The sequence below is a fragment of the Macrobrachium nipponense genome, chromosome 6 (assembly GCF_015104395.2).
Source record: "Macrobrachium nipponense isolate FS-2020 chromosome 6, ASM1510439v2, whole genome shotgun sequence".
In the NCBI taxonomy this organism is placed as follows: Eukaryota; Metazoa; Arthropoda; class Malacostraca; order Decapoda; family Palaemonidae; genus Macrobrachium; species Macrobrachium nipponense.
The window spans coordinates 5,824,162-5,849,161 of NC_061108.1; the positions used below are offsets into that span (position 1 = coordinate 5,824,162).

The 25,000-nt window shown below is 35.7% G+C and overlaps 1 protein-coding gene across 1 annotated transcript in view; it reads right to left on the bottom strand.

Moving 5' to 3' along the window:
* Window positions 1–25,000, bottom strand: part of LOC135216272 (glypican-5-like) — a 32,691-nt gene that overhangs the window by 6,768 nt on the left and 923 nt on the right. The window contains exon 2 of the mRNA XM_064251435.1: window positions 22,682–23,376. Within this exon, the coding sequence (XP_064107505.1) occupies window positions 22,682–23,376 (695 nt within the window). The remainder of the gene's footprint in view (window positions 1–22,681; window positions 23,377–25,000) is intronic.

A 25,000-nucleotide genomic window follows, 5' to 3' on the forward strand; every position in this document is an offset into this window, starting at 1 on the left:
TGGCAGGAGATGTGAATTCAAAACTGATCCATAAATGATAGATGTGAATTCAAAACTGATTCATGAATGATAAGATGTGAATTCAAAACTGATTCATGAATGATAAGATGTGAATTCAAAAAAAACTGGATTCATAAGAATAAGGAGAGATGAATTCAAAAAACTGATTCATGAATGATAAGGAGATGTGAATTCAAAACTGATTCATGAATGATAAGATGTGAATTCAAAACTGATCCATAAATGATAGATGTGAATTCAAAACTGATTCATGAATGATAGATGTGAATTCAAAACTGATTCATGAATGATAAGATGTGAATTCAAAACTGATTCATGAATGATAAGATGTGAATTCAAAACTGATTCATGAATGATAAGGAGATGTGAATTCAAAACTGATCCATTAATGATAGATGTGAATTCAAAACTGATCCATAAATGATAGATGTGAATTCAAAACTGATCCATAAATGATAGATGTGAATTCAAAACTGATCATGAATGGGTCCAAAACATGTGATTCCAAAACTGATTTGAATGAATGAATAAGATTGTGAATTCAAAACTGATCCATGATAATGATAAAGATGTTGAAATTCCAAAAAACTGATCCATAAATGAGTAGATGTGATTCAAAACTGCATCCATTTAAATGATAAGTGAACTTAAAACTGATTCATGTAATGATAAAGATGTGAAATTCAAAAATGATCCAAAACAATGATTCCGATGTGAATTCAAAAATTGATTCAAATTGAATGCATAAAAATTGTGAATTCAAAACTTGATTCATGAATGAATTTTAAGAAAATGGTGAATTCAAAATTGATCCCATTAATGATAGATTGTGAAATTCAAAACTTGAATACATTACTGATCAAGATGTGAATGAATTCAAAACTTAGATCCATTAAATGATAGATGGAATTCAAAAAAATGAATTCCAAAATAAAGATGTATGTTGAATTCCCAAAAACTTGACATGATATGACTAATGTGGAATTCAAAACTGATTCCATAAATGATAGAGTGTGAACTTCTAAAACTGAATCCATAAATGCTTTAGATGTGAATTCCAAAACTGGATTCCATTGAATGATAGATGTGAATTCAAAACGATCCATAAATGATTAGAGTGAATTCCAACGATCCATTAAATGATAAGTGTTTGAATTCAAAAAACTGGATTCATTAATGATAGAGGTTGAATTCAAAACTGGATCCATTAATGATAGATGGTGAATTCAAAAACTTGGTCCCATAAATGAAAGAATGAGATGTGAATTTCAAAAAACTGATCCATGTAATGATAGATTGTGAATTCAAAACTGGTCCCCCCCCCCCCCCCCCCCCCCCCCCCCTTCCCCCCTTAATTGGAATGATAATGTGAATTTCAAAACTGATCCATTAAACTGGATAATGATGTGAATTAAAACTGAAACGGTCCATTAATGATAGAGGTGGTAATTCAAAACTTGATTCCATAAATGAATGATAAATAGTGGAATTCAAAACCTGATTTTCAATGAATGATAATGTGAAATTTCAAAAACTTGAAAATCCATAAATGAATAGATGTGAATTCAAAAAGAACCATTTAATGATAGTATGTGAATTAAAACTGCCCCCCCCCATCCCCTGAATGAAAAATAAATGCGGATTCAAAACCGGATCCATTAATGATAGAAGTGAATTCAAAAAAATGGTCATAAATGATTTAATGTGATATCTCAAAAAAACCTGATTCCATTAAATGAATATATGTTGAATTCAGAACATTGGATTCCATGAAATGAATAGATGGGTGAATTCAAAATTGATCCATAAAATGAAGATGTGAATCAAAAAACTGATTCCACAAATGATAGATGTGAAATTCAAAAACTGATTCCATTGAATGATAAGATGTTGAATTCAAAACTTGATTCCATTGAATGAAATAAAGATGTGAATTCAAAACTGAAGTGATTTCCCATTGAATGAATTAAGAATGAATGATTCCAAAACTGAATCCAATAAATGATCCGTGAAATCGAAATTCGACCATAAATGATAGATGTGAATTCAACCAAACCTGTATTCCATGAATGATAATAAATGTGGAATTCAAAATTGAAATTCCATAAAGTAATGTGAAAATCGAAATTGATCCATTAATGATAGATGTGAATTCAAAACTGATCCATTAATGATAGATGTGAATTCAAAACCCATCCATTAATGATAGATGTGAATTCAAAACTGATCCATTAATGATAGATGTGGATTCAAAACCGATCCATTAATGATAGAAGTGAATTCAAAACTGATCCACGAATGATATATGTGAATCCAAACCTGATCCATAAATGATATATGTGAATTCGAAATTGATCCATAAATGATAATGTGAATTCAAAACTGATCCATAAATGATATATTTGAATCCAAACCTGATCCATAAATGATATATGTGAATTCAAAATTGATCCATAAATGATAGATGTGAATTCAAACCTGACCCATGAAAAATAAGAGCAGTGAATTCACAACTGATCCTCGAATAATAGGAGGTGTAAATTCAAAACAGATCCATAAATGAAAAATGTGAATTCAAAAACTGATCCATAAATGCTAGATGTGAATTCAAAACTGAATTCACGCGACAAAGTCAATGGTTTTCCTAGAAGTCGACTTCAGTCTGACTTAAAAGTAAATGGAAATAACATAAGAAGACTTTGGAATTCATTAACTAAACCTTCACTCTTCGCTTTCTACGCGTACTTATTACGGATGTACGGACGCAGAGGTCCACAACAGTCCATTTCAGGATCAACAACAGTACATAACTCGATTTGCAAAATTTCACTGACGCCGTTTTCGTTCAAGGTAAGTGGACTGGATGGTAAACTCAAGCAAAATAGTCAGCTCTCCAACACCATGCACAATAAAAAGATGCTATCACTTTTTACTCTGCTTTTCCTTATTAAATACTAAAAATCATCATTAAGCCCTCACTGTTCTAAACATGTATGATAGTGATGGGTAAAATGTATTGCGAAGAGATTATCGGATACGGTAAATAATAATCAATTTACCTATACAGAGAAAGAACCAAAACTACCTACAATTCTTCTGAACTCTTTCCTACAACCACCCCCTAAAAAAAAAAATACTAATTGTGAAGGGTATAAAAAGAAAGAGCAAACACTGGCACCTACGAGGTCTTTCAGAACTGAAACGGAAATTGAGAGTGAAGAGTTTTGAAAGGTGTAAAAGGGAGAAAAACCTCAAAGCAGGTGCACTCTCAATCTATTATTAGTAAGATGGAAGAAAGAGAATATGAACGGAGGTACAGCAAAATGAATGAGAAGGGTTGCAGCTAGGGGGCAGAAGGGACATGTGCAAAGAACCTCAAGTTATGCTTACAGTGCGCTGCGTGAGGTGCACTGATGGCACTACCCCCTACGGGAATCAATCAAGAAAAATATTTTTTGCAAAAAAAAAAAAAAAAAAAAAAAAAAAAAAAAAAAAAAAAAAAAAAAAAACATTAATTAGGCGGCCTAATCGTTTATTTCAGTATTCTCAAATAATATACGTTTGCTACTCTTGAACATAACACTAGATTAAGTAAGGCAACAAAGCCACCGTTTATTTCAGCATTCTAAAATAATATACTTTTCTTACTCTTGAAACAAAACACTAGATTAAATATGGCACCATAGCTACCGTTTATTTCCTTATTCTCAAATAATACACTTTTGCTACTCTTGAACATAATACCTGAAATAAACTGAATCATAGCTATTACTATATGAAAATGAGGAAATAACAAATGGCCACAGCTGACAAAATACTGCCAAAGTATTACATCATAGCTGTCTCTATATTAAGGGAAAATGTAACTAGAGCTGAGAAAATACTGCCAAAGTATTGCATCATAGTTGTCTCTATATTTTAAGGACAAAATAAATGTTTACAGCTGACAAAATACTGCCAAAGAATTGCATCGTAGATATCTATATATTAAGGAAAAAAACAAATGACTAGAGCTGAGAAAATACTGCCAAAGTATTGCATCATAGCAGTCTCTACGGTAAGGAAAACATTTAAATGACTGCACAGCTGAGCCACGAAAATGACAGAAATGAATTAAAAATACACCAACAGCAACTTCTCTGATTTAAGAAAAGTCCCCCCTGCCAAGCTAATTTCTTCGGGGCACACCACCTCATTATTTTTCCCGACGACAGAGGCCAATCTCTCGAAGTCATTAGAACCCTTTTCTTTTCAGATATGAAACTAAATTCTTCGCCTAATTGATTATGGAGACTTCGGCGTTCTGGCAAAAGTGGGCGGGTTACGTCTACGATTTATATTTTGGTTTTTCTATTTTGCCGTTTAGATTTTTAATGCCTATGAATAAAGGTGAAATAATTTATTAAATATTAATATGGAGGCACGTTTTAATGTCTATGAATAAAGGTACGATAATTGAATAAATATTAATAAGGAGAGAGAGAGAGAGAGAGAGAGAGAGAGAGAGAGAGAGAGAGAGAGAGAGAGAGAGAGAGAGTATGCTGCTTCAAGAAATAGTTTTTGGTGTAAAAACATAAATATTATATACCTGTATTTAATGTATTATTATAAATCACAGTAATTTGAGAGAGAGAGAGGAGAGAGAGAGAGAGAGAGAGAGAGAGAGAGAGAGAGAGAGACTTAGACTATTATTTTCATTCGTATCTTCAGATAATCTTTTTTCAGATTATTCACTTTTCTTATATTAAGTATTAATATGAAGAAATGTTTTAATAGCTATCAATAAAGCTAAAATAAAGTATCAATATAGAGCCAAAAACAAGTTATCTTTAATATATGGTTTTTATATACCAATTTGTATAATTGGAATAATACCGTATTAAAATTAAGACACAATGCTTCTCATTAATTTTACGATGAACAGCTATTGGTAACAACAGCACATAATGCCATAGAGGAGAGAGAGAGAGAGAGAGAGAGAGAGAGAGAGAGAGAGAGAGAGAGAGAGAATCATAATTCATCATATTAGCACAATACATAACAGCAAATCCTCTCTAACTCGCAACGGAATTTTTTCTACATAATTTAGAAAGATATATATGAAAATACAATAAAAATATAAAGCAAATATATATATATATATATATATATATATATATATATAGTATATATATATATAATCGCATTATGTCTAGTACATAATTCATCACATTCCACATTTCGTGATTCATTTATACACACCTACATACACACACACACACACACACACACAAATTATATATATATATATATATATATATATATATATATATAATTATATATATATATATATATATATATATAAAAATTTTGCATTAAGCTACAAATGTCCCCTTTAATATCCAATTTCGGCCTTCTACCTCTTAATATATTTTCATATATGTTAACCGAAGGGGAATTTTTTTGTTGATAGATTCGTCCCCTCGTGGATTCGAACTAGCGGACAGAAGAGAAATCAGGACTTCAGTGATGTTAACCGACTCGGCCAACATACATGAAAATATACGAATTCCGAGGTAGAGCGAATTGGATATTAAAGGACATTTGGAGCTTAATGCGTGTATATGAATCAAAGTGATGTGATGAAAATTCATGTGTATGTATGTATATATATACAAATATATACTTAATACATATACACATACGAATGACAAACGCCACAGCATGCCATCAAGCAAACGACGTCCGCATAGGGTTAAAGACAGACAGACAGACAGAGACAACGAGTGACAGAAGACACGGGGAGACCAGTGACAGATGAGTCGCCCTGCATATGACAGCAAGCATCAGTCACTCAACCGAGTCGCTCTAGCAAAGGGCGGCTGTATGTCAGACAAGCGGACAGACAGACAAGACAGGTAACACGACTGATGTCCGCGGACAACGTTCGTGCGACTTTGATCTCTCTCTCTCTCTCTCTCTCTCTCTCTCTCTCTCTCTCCATAGAGATGAGGAATGTAAGAAAAAATGAATAATCTGAAAAAAGTGGATTTGAAAATGCGAATGAAAATGATAGTCAAGTCTCTCTCTCTCTCTCTCTCTCTCTCTCTCTCTCTCTCTCTCTCTCTCTCTCTCTCTCTAGAATTACTGATTTATAATAATATTAAATACCGGTACATAATATTTATCTCTTGAAGCAAGACTCTCTCTCTCTCTCTCTCTCTCTCTCTCTCTCTCTCTCTCTCTCTCTCTCTCTCTCTCTCTCTCTCTCCCTATAATTACTGTGATGTATAATAATTTGCATTTCGCGACAGTAAAGTCTCATCATCATTGTGATACAAACATGAAACATTGATAAATAAAATTTTTGTTCATAAATTATATTTCCCTTCTTAAAAATAAAACAAGAAATGTCACAATTCCAATTGTTGGAAATTACTTATGAAATCCAAAATTTGAAGGCCTGACAATCAGTGCTTTATTAAAAATATGCAAGCATACAATCAGAATAAAAAAAATATACCACGATTGTCTGCAAGAAATGAATGAAGTGAAGGAACTGCTACTGAGGAACTTTTAATTAATCCACAATAGATAATAGCAACTGTAGCATATACAGTTTATATACATAGAAAAAAATATATATACATAATATATATATATATATATATATATATATATATATATATATATATCCTATATCCCATATATATATATATATATATATATCCATCCATATATATAGATATATATATATTATATATATATTATATATATATATATAATATACTATATATAATATATATATATATATAGATTTAAACCAGTAACCAAAAAAACCAGGTTCCTTTAAAGCAGTTGTAGACAAAAACACGTTTTCTCATTTTGAAAAAAAAAGTACTAAAGTTGCAGAAAAATCCGCCTCGAGCCACATTTCTCGGAGCAGAATGAAAAAAAAAAAAAAAAAAAACACTTTTGTCCATGGAAAAAGGCATAAACCACCACCACCACCAAAAAAAAAAAAATAATAATAAATAAATAAAAATACATGTAAAGCAATAATGACTCCTGAACCCACTAGGAACCACAACGTAAAGAGTGGATCTCTCTCTCTCTCTCTCTGTATACATTTTCGAGTTATTTCCGCCAGTTTTTCCCTCAAGTTCCCCCCCCCCACCCCCCCTCCCCGCCCTCACTCCCCTTAGTTCTATTGCCTAAATCTTTCAAAGGAATCAAGGTTATCCGATTATGTTTTTCATGTTTCTAGTTGCCCTTTTTTTTTTTTTTTTTTTTTTTTGTTTTTTTACTTGATGTGAATCCAATTTTATTGAATACGGAATTATTATTCTCTCTCTCTCTCTCTCTCTCTCTCTCTCTCTCTCCTCTCTCTTTACTTGAGTAAGAATTCGTAAATTACTGGAAGGTATATTTTAAAAGTATCTCGTTCTCTCTAGATTTTGCTCCATTGAAAACCCACTCCGTCACATATCTACCGGTTGCCCTGTAAACATTTATATTAAATGAGAGAGAGAGAGAGAGAGAGAGAGAGAGAGAGACTGCGTCCGATCTAAGCCTTTGAAAACACGTTTCAAAGAAGTGCTTGCAAGCAAAGGAGTGCTTTAACCCTTTGTCCGCGACAAAAGCGGTCGCAACCAGCCGTACCAAGTGTTTCGTTGTGCTAAGAAGAATTCTCCTGATGCTCTTAAAGGATTATCGAGCCGATGGATGGAGAACGAAGAAGGAAGACAAAAGAAGGTAAGGAGAAGAAGAAAAAAAGAAAGTGGAGGAGAAGAAGGAGAGGAAGAAGGAGAAGAAGAGAAGAAGAAGATAAGAGAGAAAGTGAAGGGAGGAAAAGGAAAAAAGGCGGAAAAAAAAGAAGAATAAAAAAAAAACAGAAAATAGAAGGAAGAAGAGAGGAGGAGGAACGAAGAAGAAAGGAAAAAAGAAGAAGAAAAAAAAGAATGAGAAGAAGAAGAAGACAAAGAAGAAGAAGAAGAAGGAGAAGAAGAAAAAAAAGAGGTAGAAGAGGAAGAAGGATGAGGAGGAGGAGAAGAAGAAGAAGAAGAAGAAGAAGAAGAAGAAAAAGAAAGAAAGAAAGAAAGAAAGAAAGAATGAATACACTACAAAGTGAACGGAAGAGCTTTATATTCGGTTCATTTTAAAGTATTTCTGTTTTCATTTTGTTCCATCAACTTGACGTATAAATCGAAAATCAACTCTATCATTAATATACAGAACAGAATTTAGGCCACAGGCCAAATAGCTGGGACCTACGAGGTCATTCAGCGCTGAAAGGGAAATTGATAATAAAAAGGTTTGAAAGGTGTAACAGGAGGAAAACCTCAAAAGTATTTGCACTATGAATCAATTGTTAGGAAGATGGAAGAAAGATAATATGAACGGAGGTACAGCAAAAAGCAATGAAAGGAGCTGCTGACAGCCTGGAGTACTGCCTACAGTGCACTGCGTGAGGTGCACTGGCATCACTAACCCCTTTACGGGCAAGGCAGATCGACAATTTGAGAACTGACTGACCTACGTTCGTTATGTTATAAAATCATTTTTTGAGTGATTATTTATTTTTAATGTTAATTTTCGATGAAAGAGCAAAAAAGCAACCTGAATACTGCAAGATGACGAAACACTTCTCTGAAATGTAAATGTTATACGAACATTTTTGAACGATATATTTTTACTACCCAACATTTCAAGGTTCCAGCCCATTACAAAATTTAAGCTGCAACTCCCGAGGGTGTTGCAATATTTGCAATGATGTCAAAGGACGCAGATTTGCATCGTGTGATTTAATATATTATTTATAATCTCTCTCTCTCTCCTAATTTGTGGAAATGTTCACAAATTACTGGGAGATCCCTCTTACAGTTATTTTCCAATGATGCTCTCTCTCTCTCTCTCTCTCTCTCTCTCTCTCTCTCTCTCTCTCTCTCTCTCAATATCGGAAAATTTTCACAGATTGCTGGAAAATATCTTTTACGAGTAAGACTCTCACCCCCCCAAACACTCTCTCTCTCTCTCTCTCTCTCTCTCTCTCTCTCTCTCTCTCTCTCTCTCTCTCTCTCTCTATTACCTAATATTCTAAATGACCATATAAAAAATTAATAATTTTAAGGATGCCAAAAAAACCTTGGATCGGAAGAATATTTTTACCCATATTTTTAAAAAAAAACAAATAAATTTTCACCTCACCGGCAGAGGGACCTTACAAATAAAATTTATATAAATAGATTAAAAAAATAAACGCTGCAAATTGATTATTGAAATAAAGTGGTCAAAAAATACAATTTGCGTAAATGCTTGGTCAAGGATATTGCCACAATTGTAATTATTAATTTTTTCAATATTCGTTTATTCCTTGCTACTTGTTCAGATGGTGTGATTAAATTGCTCTCTCTCTCTCTCTCTCTCTCTCTCATACAGACCCACACATTCACATACACACGCACGTACAAACTAACTAACTATATAATATATATATATATATATATATATATATATATATATATATATATCTATATGTTAGAATAAAGAAAAAAATATATACATATCATATATGTGTATATACATACATATATTATATTGAATATATATATATATATATATATATATATATATATAAAAAAATATATATATATATATATATATATATATATATATATATATATATATATATATATATATATGTGTGTGTTGTGTGTGTGTGTGTGTGTGTACATATATCGAGCTAAAAATTTTCCTTAAATATCTAATTCGCTCTACCTCGGAATTAATATATTTTCATATATGTTTAACCGAGGGGGAATGTGATATGACTTATATAATGACTACGTGCGGGCAAAAGCACTACCACACTACCGAGGACGAGATGGGCTTGATGCGTCCTCCCAAAATCTAAAAATAATACCTGAGCGCGGCAGGTATGTTTTTGAGATGGGGAGGCGGGGCATAAACTTATATCTCTTGCGGTGGCTGGGGTTGGCTAAGGCTTCACTGCCAGTCCTGGAATTGAGAGGTCGATGGTTCGTGCCCGTCGGCCGCCAATTCTATTATCGCTTAATTAATTCCCCCTCGGTTAAACATATATGAAAATATATTAATTCCGAGGTAGCTTGATATATGTATATGAATCACGGTAATGTGATATGACTTATATATATGTACGTGTGTGCGCATATGTGTTCGGGTGTGTACATATGCATGTATGAAGTATAAGCACGTTTTTTTTTTTGGGGAAGAGGCAAAAAACAATATATATATATATATATAATATATATATATATATAATATATATATGTGTGGTGTGTGGTGTGTGTGTGTGTATATATATATATATATTATATATATATATATATCATCATCATCAAGAAAAAACTAAACCTATAAATGGTTGGCGGTAGAAATACTCTTACCATAAGAGTATGTTCCTGTCTTAAATAAGAGGCTCTCAAAAAAAAAAAAAAAAAAAAAAAACTATTACTCATTACTTAGCCAACAGCACCAAAGAAAAGCAATATCATCCCAAATGAAGCTATGTCTCATGATATGAGGTCATCTTGATGTCTGAGATTGCCATGACAGCCAGAGAGAGAGAGAGAGAGAGAGTCTCTCTCTCTTTCTTTCTTTCAAAAAATACTCATGAAGTATACTAGTATGACGTAACCCCTTTTCTCTATCTTTTAACCATGAGAGAGAGAGAGAGAGAGAGAGAGAGAGAGAGAGAGAGAGAGACCCCCTCTCTCTCTCTCCTATTTCTTTGTGATATAATAAATAGCTCTTTGCATTGGTAAGTTACTACGTTTTGTTACCTCATGTGTGGGGTCTTCACCACTCTCTCTCTCTCTCTCTCTCTCTCTCTCTCTCTCTCTCTCTCCACGGAACAACCCACCACCATCATCGTCACCTAGTTCGGATAATAAGCCAATCGCCGGCTTCGCAAACACTTCATTAGCGCGATTCAGCGAGGTGAAAGCAAACAACTCCAGTTGCATTTGAGAGGGACATTCGTAGTAATCAAAGCAAGCACTTGTCAGTCACAAGTAGGCAACAGCAATGGGTGACGCTAGCTTGCTGCTTGCTACAATCAAGCAGGCAGAGCAGAGCAGAGCAGGAAGACACAGGCGAATATTTATCCTCCCAAGCTTAGATATATGGAAGAGAGAGTTACAAGGAGAGAGAGAGAGAGAGGAGAGAGAGAGAGAGAGAGAAGAGAGAGAGAGAGAGAGAGAGAGCTCATATTTGTAAAATATATCTTCATTTACTAATATTTTGTCACGCCTGAAAACGGAGAGAGAGAGGGAGAGAGAGAGAGAGAGAGAGAATGGGGTTTATACTTGTAAAATATAATTCATTGATTCATGAATACTTTCTCAAGTCAGGGGAGAGAGAGAGAGAGAGAGAGAGAGAGAGAGAGAGAGAGAGAGAGAGAGAGAGAGAGAGAGAGAGAGAGAGTCTTATATACAACCACAGCGCATCATATAGCCAATTAGACTGATCTTAATTAAAGATCGCATCGGAAAACGTGAAAAATAAATAAATAAACAAATAACTAAATAAATAAAAACCCTACTTTCCCCTTAACATCTCCATACAAGCTGAGGTAGTTACAGTCACCGGAGGAAATAGTGGAACAGAATGATAAATTAAGGTCTATAGGCCACACAGAATCAAATAAGCCTATAGGATCAAGGCCCTAGGCCCAGCTCAGCTGGGACTAAAGAGGTCATTCAGCTCTGAAACATAAGCTGAGAATAATGAAAGTCTAAAAGGTGTAACCGGAGGAAGACCTCAAAAAAGCAGATACACCATGAATCATTCGCTAGGAGATGGAGGAAAGAGAATATTAACGGAGGTACAGTTAAAAGAAAAAAAAGGACTCAAATCGGGCTTTGCATCTCGTCCATTATTCAAAAAGGTATTCCAGTCGACGAGAGCTACGAGGCGAATGGAGGACCACCGGAAGTCCCGTCCGACAAGCGGCTTACTTTGATCCTCTATGGCAACGCAGAGAGAGAGAGAGAGAGAGAGAGAGAGAGAGAGAGAGAGAGAGAGGTCATATTTGTATAAGATATCTATTTGGTTCATGAATATTTTCCCAAGTTGGAAGAGAGAGAGAGAGAGAGAGAGAGAGAGAGAGAGAGAGAGAGAGAGAGACCTTACAGACCTTACAGACCTTACATCTTGTTCGGGTTGCCCCAGGTCCCTCAGTGTGAGGCACCTCTAATGTCTACCAGAGAGTTGCTAGTACATCTTCCGGTATGATTTTGCATCTTCCAATCTTGGATGGTCTGGGATGCAGTTTAGATATTTGTCGAGCTTATTCTTAAACACATCTACGCTCACTCCTGATATATTCCTCAGATGAGCTGGCAACGCATTGAATAGACGCTGCATTATCGATGCTGGTGCGTAGTGGATTATGTCCTGTGTGCTTTCCTTATTTTTCCTGGTATATTTTTGGGCACTATTAATCTACCTCTGCTTCTGCTCTTTCTGATATTTTAGTTCCATGATATTTTCTGCTATTCCTTCTATCTGTTTCCATGCCTGAATTATCATGTAGCGTTCTCTTCTCCTTTCCAGACTATATAATTTTAAGAATTGTAGTCTTTCCCAGTAGTCTAGGTCCTTAACTTCTTCTATTCTAGCTGTAAAGGACCTTTGTACACTCTCTATTTGTGCAATATCCTTTTGATAGTGTGGGTACCATATCATATGCAATATTCAAGTGACCTTACGAACATATGTTTTATAAAGCATAATCATGTGTTCAGCTTTCTTGTTTTGAGTGCCGTAACAACATTCCATTTTTGCTTTACATTTTGCCAACAGAGTTGCTATTTGATCATTGCATAACAGTTCCTATTCATCATCACACCAAGGTCTTTAACTGCTTCCTTATTTGTGATGGTCTCATTATTAGGTCCCTTATATGCATATAGAGAGAGAGAGAGAGATTTAATAAATGCTTATTTTGATGCTCTACGGCTTCAAAGAGAGAGAAGAGAGAGAGAGAGAGAGAGAGAGAGAGAGAGAGAGAGAGATAGACACCCGGAATTACGACTGTGAACCAAATAGTTGCTCTGTAGAGAAATCTGAGCCCAGTCACTTAAAAAAAGAAAAAATCTCCAATGGACCACTTGTAGCCGTTCCTCAATTTTCCTTTTTTGTTTTTTCAAAGAATATTTTCAATAACAGGTGAATTCAACATTTATAATGATAAGCCAAGAGAGTTGAATTACATTTATGTAGGAATATTATTGATTCCATCCTGGAACTTCAGAAGTTCGAGCGAAAAATCAATGCATTACTATGCTAATACCTTTCTTCATGCATTTTAATATATTTCATCTATTTGTATATTGATTTTTTTTTACCTTTTTAATAAGTAGGGTCTCTTATTTTTGCTTTTCACATTACCTCCTTGTACCTCTTCCTAATGGACACCTTAATATTCTTTGGAAGCTTGAATTTCTAGTCAGTGGGCCCCTCTGGTGGGTTTGTTCCATATGAATAGGGTTCATCTACTGAATAAATGAATATCATCATCCAATGAATAATAATAATAATATTTGAATCTAATGTATTTCAGGAAGATAAGATGTATTTTATCCCACATTTTCATCAATATTAATTTATACGTTATAATAAATCATTAATTTCGGGGAAAATAGAGAATATTTATTAACAAATAATATTAAGATCTTACTGGAGATAGATATTCTTTCCAAATAAAGCTCTATACATCAATTAGACTTTTTCTCGCAAAATATTAAGAAAAAACCAATAATCCCGCAATACAGATAACTCCCCGTAGGACGTACCGCCGTCAATGCGCTTCACGCGGTGCACTGTAGGCACTGCTCAAGGTTCGTTGCAGCGTGCCTTCGGCCCCTAGCTGCGACCCCTTTAATTCTTTTTGACTGTACCTCCGTTCATATTCTCTTTCTTCCATCTTGCTTTCCTCCATCGCCTGATAATTGTTTCGTAGTGTAACTGGGAAGTTTTCCTCTTGTTACACCTTTCAATCCGTTCGAGTCTTTATTTCATTTCAAGCGCTGAATGACCTCATGAGTCCCAGCTTGGCTTGGCCTGTGGCCTAAGTGTTATATTCTATTCCAATGCGGATGATGGAAGGTCATATAATGTCTGCATTCCATTTCCTGTACATGACACTAAGTAAGCATATCATTCAATTCGTGATATCCTTCAGGGGCCGGAGGAGGAGGAGGAGGAGGATTTCGGCTTTGTCGTCGACCTGCAACTTCTGACGACGGGTTCCTGAGTGGCGTCCCGTCACAGCTCCCGGGGGGTGCGGTGCGGCTATTGAGCGTGAAATGACACACAGGTAGCGCCCGGTCGGTCATGCTCCAAAGTCTCTAAACTGACGAGCCGTAGGATGCAATTTGCGATAACGATCGTCTCTCCGGGTTGTTTATCATCTCTTGACAAAAGACTTCGTCGCAGAATGATTGCGTAGTTTAAATGTTTATACCCTAGAGAGGCTGTCCAAATATCGGGCGTTCGAATATCCCAGGTGACGAACCGCTTATCAGTTATATAGTTCACCTTTGGTATTATTGCCGAAGAGAGCCGAACCGTACATCTGATAGTTGTAGCTTAATGTATGTGAATCTATCTATCTATCTATCTATCTATCTATCTATCTATCTATCTATATATATTATAGATATATATATATATCATATATATATATATATATATATATATATACTATATATATATAGATATATATATATATATATATATATATATATATATATATATATATATATATAATATATCAGCCAAGGCCACAGTATATATATATAAATATATATATATATATACATGGCTCCGGACATAATACAACAATAACAATCAAATCATATAATAACAACAACAACAACACTAACAACCGAACCTCTTCTACACAATACCTCCCACGAAAGAGAGAGAGAGAGAGAGAGAGAGAGAGGGAGAGAGAGAGAGAGAGAGAGAGAGAGAGATGCTCAGGCAATGCTCCTAAACACCAGAGCATCACAAAAGGTGATGACGAGGAAAGGTAGTCTACACTAACACAAACGCTCACAAACACACACACGCACACACAAACGTGCGCGCGCGCACGCACACACTTCCTGGGCGGGGCTATAACTCCCCCTTTATCATATTTGCAGAATCTGGCTCACTCAGCGTGACCTCTTCCTGCTAACTAACTATACGCGAGATGTTTCTCTCTTGGAGTTGTATACATGATAGACGTACGTACTTACATACATCCATACACGAATGTATATGTATATTATATATATATTTTTTTCCCCGGGGCAGGTAGTGGAGGGTGTGGGTGAGGGGGGGGGGGGGGGGGGAAATTCACTGACACCCCAACTTGAGGCAGCAAATATACTAATTGCGATCTGTGATCAAATAAGACAGATATTATTCGACATAGAAAATCTATCGAAAATCAATAAATATCAATATTTCCTTTGGTATTTTTTGTGATGTCCGGAGAGTTTATAAACCCACTAAGGCGCAGAGAGCATTTTCGAGTATTGGGGGGTGGAGGGGGGACTGTCCACACAAGTGGTAATGAAACGAAAAATCAAATAAACAAAAAACACGAAGGAAGGTGGAAAGTACCTAATATCAGTGTCACTTCGTAACCAAGACTTCCGTTCTTGAATTCACCTAATTAAGATATATAAATAAATACCAAATTAAAACACGGCGAATCTGACACTCATTTTGGTTATTTCTATTCTTGTCGGGAAAGGGATTAGTACACTCGGCAAAGAAAATAATGCCTCAGAATTTTGTAACGGCAAAACACAGAGTGATATCTAAAAAATATTCTGCTGACGTAGCCAACTTACTGATGCATAACCATGCAGGTATCGGTTTAATATACCATCTATTTAATCCGGGTTTTTCAGTCAGAAAATCTAACTACCATTATGTGAAGGAATATGGTATACCCCTGTTGGAGGGGTAGCGCCGTCAGTGCACCTCACACGCTCTACTGTAAACATTACTTATCGTTCTTTGAAGCGTCCGTTCCTTATACTATATCTCTTACCAACTGCTTCGTTTCATAGTGCAACTATGAAACCAAGAGGAAAACTGACAAGTTTTCCTCTTGGTTTGCCTTAAAAATCCTTTTTACTTACGTTTCCCATTCAGTGCTGAATGACCTCACACGTCCCTGCGCCTGGCCTTTGGCCTAAATTTTATATTCCATTTAAAATAACAGAGGCAATTTTTAAATTTTGATTTTGCCCTTGAACGAAAAATTCTGAAACTAATTTTGCCAGAATGGTGCAAATGACAACATATAAACCAGGTCATATGTATTCTAGTAGTCACATCACAGGGTATGTTCCGCGAAATAAATAAAATAATCAGTTAAAAAGTAAATAAATTTTTAAAAACTCGAGATATTTTTAATATATTAGTTTCCAAGTCACCCTGCCTTATGATGAGACAGCGTAGAGGACCCGTATAGTAGGTGCCTCGAGATGACCTCAGATGACCTAGGATGACCTCTGGTTCGTCTGTGATAATCAATTCAGATACGAGAAGCGTTTTATGGACCTTTTATGCTCATATTACTTCCCTTTGGTCAGGTTATTATGATATCCGCATAACCTTTCGCTATTCTTAAGATTTAGGTGATAGCCAAATGGGGACATTTTAGTTATTTCAAAATCCTAGGCACATATTGCTGGAATTTTTATCAAAATTTTGGATGGAAAATTGGGATTAAAATCACCCTGATCTGGAAGAGACATTCACTTTTTTTTTTTAATGGTTTCAAGGTTATTGATAATTTAGAAATTCTTCTTCAAGGCAAGTCACTAAATGAAATATGAAATAAAATTAAGTGTTATTACAGTCAGGTCCGGCATGCATAGTAGTTCAATAGTGTTTTTACCCAAACAACACAATTCGTTTAAATACATCAAAAGTAAAAAAAATTCTCTCTTCTCTCCCTTCTCTCTCGACTTCTTCTCTCTCGTTCTCTTCGTCTCTCTCTTGCTCTCATCTCTTCTCGTCTCTTCTCTCTCTCTCTGATTTAAATCCGGTAGAATTAGGAATCTGTTATGCTATTCTGTTGTTGTGAAAATCCCAGAATTCGAAATGAGAAGGCGGATAGGGACAGCCCTCTAATGTGAACTCTCTCTCTCTCTCTCTCTCTCTCTCTCTCTCTCTCTCTCTCTCTCCTTGTCCGATCCACTCGACCGTCAGATGCAATTCCGCGAGTCCTTCCTCCTCCTCTTCCTCCTTCAGATAGATTCTCACACTATCTCCTTCCGATGGGTACATTGTCCAGGAGGGGTGTGGCCAAAGAGAGAGAGAGAGAGAGAGAGAGAGAGAGAGAGAGAGAGAGAGAGTGGGGGGGGAGGGGGGGGGGAGGGGGGGGGGAGGCATCTGTACATTCAATCGTTGTTTCTGGGTACCATATCTCCAGTTCGTCCTCTCTCTCTCTCTCTCTCTCTCTCTCTCTCCTCTCTCTCTCTCTCTCTCTCTCTCTCTCTCTCTCTCTCTATATATATATATATATATATATATATATATATATATATATACACACACAAATATTACATTATATAAATATAAATATATATATTATATATATATATATACTATATAATATACTGTATATGTAATATATATATATATATATATATATATATATATATATATATATATATATATATATATATATATATATATATATATATATATATATATCTGTCTCTCGCTCTCACTCTCCCTCCTATAAAAATGAGACATAAAAAATAAACAATCTGAAAGAGACGATCTAAAAGCACGAGTTAACACAGTTGCTAAATTCATATCTCTCTCTCTCTTCTCTCTCTCTCTCTCTCTCTCTCTCTCTCTCTCTCTCTCTCTCTGATTCGAGTTCCCAGGGGACACATCGAAATATTCTCGAGCGCATCTGGATTAGTTACGCATTCTTTTTGACTTTAAAGGGGGTTGCGAGGGGGCCGGAGGGGGGGGTGGGGGGTGGGGGCGAGGGGAGGAGAAAGCTCTCACAGTGCACACACTCGCTCGTCGCAGCTTCGTTATGCCAGTTTTATAAGCCATTAAACACTTTGGAACGAATAACGCGGAGAGAGAGAGAGAGAGAGAGAGAGAGAGAGAGAGAGAGAGAGAGAGAGAGAGAAATAAAATACAAAATCACGTTATAAGCATAAGTAATATAACTGAATGAAATGATCGAATACAATACTTGAAATACTTTATTTACCTGAAAAAAATTAATAAGACTGAATGAAATTATCGGATAAAAAACTTTAAATACTTTATTTACCTAAAAAATAAAAATTAGTAAAACTAAATGGAATTATCGAATAAAATACTTTAAATACTTTATTTTCCTAAAGAATGAAATAATAAAACAATGAAATTATCGGGTAAAATACTTGAAATACTTTATTTACCTAAAAAATATAAAATAAAATAAATAAAAAATCAAGAGTGAGAGGAACTCGACAGAAAACATCTCGTAAGAAACATCGACGGAACAAAAACATCGCGACACAGAATATCAGGAAAATGATAAGACGTTGTCGATCAAAAACGTTACGAAAAAAAAGTAAAAAAAAAAATTAAATAATAAAACATCACTGAACAAAAACATCTCGAAAGATGAACATCGACTAAACACAAAAACATCGCGGAACAAAGAACAAAGAGATTGGGGAACAAAGAACAAAGACATCGGGGAACATAAACATCGACGAACAAAAACATCGACGAAACAAAAACATCGCGAGACAAAAACATCGTGGAACAAAGACAACGACGAAATCAAAACATTACACAAAAAAAAACAATAACAAACACATCGCGAAACAAAAGTATAAAAAAACAAAGAAAAAGATCACAAAATAAAAAAAATCACAAAACCAAATAAAAAAAAAAGTAATAACAAAACGGAAAAAATCATAGAAAACCATTAAAAAAAACAAAATCAGAAAAAAAAAAAAAAAAAAAAACAAAAAAAAAAACCTTAAAAAAAATGCCCCCCAAAAAATGTTTCACAAAAAAAGAAAAAATTGTTTAGAAAATAAAAAAAAAATCACAGAAACAAAAAAAGAAAAAATTGCTTAAAAATACAGAAAATAACAGAAAAAAACAAAAAATTACTTAAAAAGCATGCAAAAAATCATACACAAAAAGAAAAAAACACGAGGAGACTAAAGAATCACAAAAAAATTTAAAAGCAAATACACAACGAAAAAAAAAAAAAAAAAAAAAAAAAAAAAAAAAAAAAAAAAAAAAAAAAGGGGGGGGGGGGGGGGGGGGGGCGGGGGGGGGGGGGGGGGGGGGGCTCCACTTCCTGGAGGGGTCCATTTCAAGCAGAACACCGAACGAAATCTTCCCGGACGGCGACAAATAATTCAAGGACGGTCACTCGAAGCCAGATCGCCGTCTTTCATAAAAAAAAAAAAAAAGTCTTTCATAGAAAAGTTCTTCCATAAAAATGATATTTCATATAAAAGGTGTTTCATATTCAGGGTTCTTTCATAAACAGGGGTATTTCACAAAAACTGTCTTTCATAAACAGGGTCTTTCATAGACAAGTTCTTCCATAAAAATGATGCTTCATATAAAAGGTGTTTCATATTCAGGGGTCCTTCATAAACAGGGGTATTTCATAAAAACTGTTTTTCATAAACAGGGAATTTCATAAAAAAGGTCTTTCATAAACAGGGGTCTTTCATCAACATAATGTTTCATATAAAAGGTCTTTCATATTCAGGGGTGTTTCATAAACAGGGGTATTTCATAAAAACTGTCTTTCATAAACAGGGCATTTCATAAAAAAGGTCTTTCATAAAAAAGGTATTTCAAAAAACAGGCCTTTCATGAAAAATGTCTTTCATACACAGGGTCCTTTCATAAAAAATTTCTTTCATAAACAATGTCTTTCATAAACAGGGGTCTTTCATAAAAAATGTCTTTCATAAACAGGGTTATTTCATATGAAAGGCCTTTTGTAAAAACAAGTCTTTCATAATAAAGGTCTTTCATAAAAAAGTCTTTTATAAAAATAGTCTTTCATAAAGTTATTTTTTAAAATAAACCAGGACTTTCATAAAAAAGGGTCTCTTCTGAAAAACGTCTTTCATAAACAATACGGGACTTTCATAGAATGTACGGGACTTCCATAAAAAATACGGCGCTTTAATTAAAAAAAAATACGGACCTTTCATATCATAAAGCATGAAAGCGCACTGAAGGCACAGACATCATGATGATACACACTCTCTCTCTCTCTCTCTCTCAAAGGCAACCTATGCATCATTTATATACAGCTAGTCTGGGATATTATGACCCCGGAGTTTAAAGACGATACTTCAAAATCAGTGAGAGAGAGAGAGAGAGAGAGAGAGAGAGAGAGAGAGAGAGAGAGAGAGAGAGAGAGAGAGAGAGAAATGTTAAAAGCTTCATCTATTTCCACCTCGTGCCAAATGCAAATACGACTGGAGAGTTGAAAAACGCCGAGGGAGTGAAAGAGATTCGAGGGAGACAGAAAAGAGTTAATGATAAAGGTTGAGAGAGAGAGAGAGAGAGAGAGAGAGAGAGAGAGAGAGAGAGAGAGAGAGAGAGAGCGTATCATCATAGAGAGAGCCTTGTATTTAAATAAATCAGTTGAGAGAGAGACAGTTATATTTAAACTAATCAGTTAAAAGAGAGACAGAGAGAGAGAGGGTTGTATTTAAACTAATCAGTTGACAGAGAGAGAGAGAGAGAGAGAGAGAAGAGGAGAGAGGAGAGAGAGGAGGAAGAGAGGAGGATGAGATAGAGAGAGAGAGAGGACAACCTGAACAATTATTGATTAAATTTCCAACGTAAAATACAGCCAGATTAGTTCAAGATAATCAATAGGAGAAAATAAAAAAATAAACAGAAAATAACAACATATCTAGCCAGATAATATACGAGAAAAAACATGTTTCTTTTAGCAATAAATAAAAATATTCAGTCTAGAAAACTGTCGTCTAGTACATCATTAAAATTCACTTGAAAAAAAGGCGACTCTACAGTAACCCAAAAGCAAAGTTCTATTAAAGAGGAAATGAAAGATCTTTCAAATTCTCAAAGCTTTAACAAAATGAAAGTAAAAGTCTAAAGTCTTTAAAAATAAAAAATAAAAGTCAGCTATTACTGGATACTCCAAACAATCACCTAATGCCTTTGAGCAGTTTCATGTGTGATGTTATTTAGAAAAGCCAGACACGTAACTGGAAACATAGAATGCTAAATGCTCATTTTTACTATCGTTAACTTTTCACAAGCTTTAATTTAAAAATATAATCACCAACAATCAGAATTTATTAGCACAAGTTTTTCCCACAAGACTTTTATACTTTTATTCAACAATAAAATCGCTAACAATCATAATTTATTAGCATATAACTTTTTCTGAAGAATTTATTTAAAAATGAAATCACTAAGAATCAGACTTTATTATCGTAAATTTTTCCACAAAACTTTTATTTAAAAATAAAATGACTAACAGTCAGAATTTATTATAAATTGTTCACAAAATTTGTATTTAAAAATAAACTAACTGGCAATCAGAATTTATTACATATCTTTTTCCACAAAACTTTTATTTAATAACAAAATCACTAACAATCAGAATTTATTAGCATATAACTTTTTTCATAAGACTTTTATTCAATAACAAAATCACTAACAATTAGAATTTATTGGCGTTTAACTTTTTTCGCAACTTATATTCAGTCAAAAATCACTAACAATCAGAATTTATTAGCGTATAACTTTTCTCAAAAGACTTTTATTTAATAATAAAATCACTAACAATCAGAATTAGCGTATAACTTTTTTCAAAAGACTTTTATTCAATAGTAAAATCACTAACAACTAGAATTTATTAGCGTATGAATTTTTTCATAAGATATTTATTCAATAATAAAATCACTAACAATCAGAATTTATTAGCGTATAACTTTTTTCACAATAATTAAATCACTAGCAATCGAATTTATCAGCAAAAGCAGACTACGATTATTAAAAATAATATTCTCTAACGTTCAGTGTCTTCTCATTTACGCAACATCAGCAATAAGTCAATTGAAGGTCAACTTTGCAAGCATCATTGATTGTTGTCTGTACTGAAGCAATCGCATTTACTTTCCAGGTGCCCCTACCCATACCCTCAATATTAACTGGCCCATTACCAACATCCACTGCTGCAATCAACTGCTCCAGTCAACTGCTGCTGTCATTGTTGCAGTCAATTGCTCTAGTCAACTGCTGTTATTGATTGCTTCAGTCAACTGTTGTTATCAATTGTTGCAGTCAGCTGCTGCAATCAACCTTTAAAGTCAACTGTTGTTATCAATTGTTGCAGTCAGCTGCTGCAATCAACTGTTAAAGTCAACTGTTGTTATCAATTGTTGCAGCCAGTTGCTGCAATCAACTGTTAAAGTCAACTGTTGTTGCCAATTCTTGCAATCAATTGCTCCAGTCAACTGCTGCAATCAACTGACCTCAGTCAAACATTCATTCCACCTGAAGAATCTAGGACTGAGAGAGAGAGAGAGAGAGAAAGAGAGAGAGAGAGAGAGAGAGAGAGAGAGACGCGACCCTGGAGACTCACCTTCTTCTGGAGCTTGGGTCCCCTCTCGAGGGCGACCATCACGGCCTCCGAGAGCTTCTCTGGCAGCTGGTGGAGGAGGCGCGAGAGCCCCATGGCTTCCAGCGACTCGTGCACCCGGCCCACTGCTCCGGCTAGGTCAGACCACGCCCCGTCGACCTCGGCCAAGGGCGCGAGGCAGCCCCTGGCGACGTTCAGGCAGAGGCCTAAGCAGGGCGGGGCCGAGGCGCCGTGGCAGGCTCCGCAGTACTGGAGGCGGGCGGCTGCTTCGCCGCATTCCTGGGGCACGGGCAAATTCCGGGCGGTGTTGACGACGTCGGCGCCGACGTCCAGGGCGTGCAAAAGCAGGCGGGCAGACTGGAGCCCGCGGAGGAGGGGTTCGCCCACCAGCGTGGGGATGATGCCCCAGGGCTGGACGATCCTCTGCGCGTCCCTGAGGCATTCAGTGTAGGCCTTGGAGAAGGGGGGCATGCGCGCGTGGAGGGCGCTATGGTACACCGGGGGGAAGAGGTTGTCCCAGAAGGACTCGAGGGGCCTCTCCAGCGCCCTCTCGTCCTCGAAGTCCGTGAGGCCTTCCCTCAGGCCGGAGTACAGGTCGTGCAAGACCTGCTTGGCTGAAGGGGCAAGTCTCGGGTACGTGTTCTGGAACTCTTTTATCGCTCTATGTTCGCTGTTCGTCAGGGCCTCTTCGACCACACCTGCAAGGAGAGGACACGGAGTTATTACTGTCGTATCTACAATTGCAAAGATATATAAAGTAAAAAAAAAAAAAATTGCTAAAATAAATATAAATTATCTATTATTCATAAATCATTTTCAAAACTTCCTAATAAATGTCTTCCCCGGGTAGATACAATCTAAGGTTTATCGGAATTACTTTCGTATTACAATTGAAAAGATATATAAAGTAAAAAATACACTAAAATAAATATAAATTACCTATTATTCATCAATAATTTTTAACAATTTCTAATAACTGTCTTCTCCGGGTAGATACCAGCCAAGGTTTATTATCATTATGGTCGTATTTTCGACTTTTGAGTATTTTAAAAGTCCCAAGGAATTTTTTCCCCCACATTATCACTATATTAAACGTGTCTTAAAAAATATCAGTAGCCAATAATCGGTGGACCGCATAAACTTCACTCGCCTAAAATCACATCTATACATATTTCTCACAAATGACAAGAACACACAAAAGCAGGAACTAATAATGATGTCAAGTAGATTACGAAATCCTCCTAAAAATAACAACGATGAACCAGTGACAGACAAATATCAACGCTAAAAAGTCTGACCAGTTTAAGATTCCTGCTGAGTACAGACTGCCAAATTACAGGGGATCACTCAGTATGAGTGTTAAAGATGTTATCAAGTGTATTTTTCACCGTTTATGCTCGCTCTCTCTCTCTCTCTCTCTCTCTCTCTCTCTCTCTCTCTCTCTCTCTCTCTCCATAGGGAATTATGTGCCTAGTGGTAGCCAAGCGGACAACACGAAGTCAGCTCTCTCTCTCTCTCTCTCTCTCTCTCTCTCTCTCTCCTTATGTGTCTGTGTATATACATACATACATACATAAAAAAACATAGGATGATAACAATAGAGAGAGAGAGAGAGAGAGAGAGAGAGAGAGAGAGAGAGAGAGAGAGAGAGAGGAGTCTTCGACAGCCGCCCTCCCCCCCAAAAAAAAAAATATTACCCGAAACTATCAAACGAAATGGCCCTGTATATATTAACAGCCCGGAATCCAATTATCATAACAGACTGCCGAGACGGAATTCTGATACGTTAACATTCCTGATAATATGTCTCCAGTCTTTTGAAAGAACGCCGTTAAGTTCATTGCAAAGCAATAGGGGACATTATGGAAAGCAGATCGTCTTCAAGTGTCTCCGTTTGTCTAGACATGGGAGAGAGAGAGAGAGAGAGAGAGAGAGAGAGAGAGAGAGAGTGAGAGAGAGAGAGAGAGATAGATAAGATATAGACAAATGTGGAGGACTGATAAATGTACATCTACAGGAAGGTTGATAAACTCACAGATATAGGGAAGGGGCGGAGAGAGAGAGAGAGAGAGAGAGAGAGAGAGAGAGAGAGAGAGAGAGAGAGAGAGAATATGTGCTATTACCGAGAGAGATCAAAGAGGATGATTAAACAAAATCTCATAAAAGAATAAAAAAGAAAAAGAGAAAAATCTCCATGAATAATTCAAACCCCTAATGACTTCGCTCGAACCAAGTGATGACACCAATATTACATCGAACTCTTAGTGACATTGGAGAGAGAGAGAGAGAGAGAGAGAGAGAGAGAGAGAGAGAGAGAGAGAG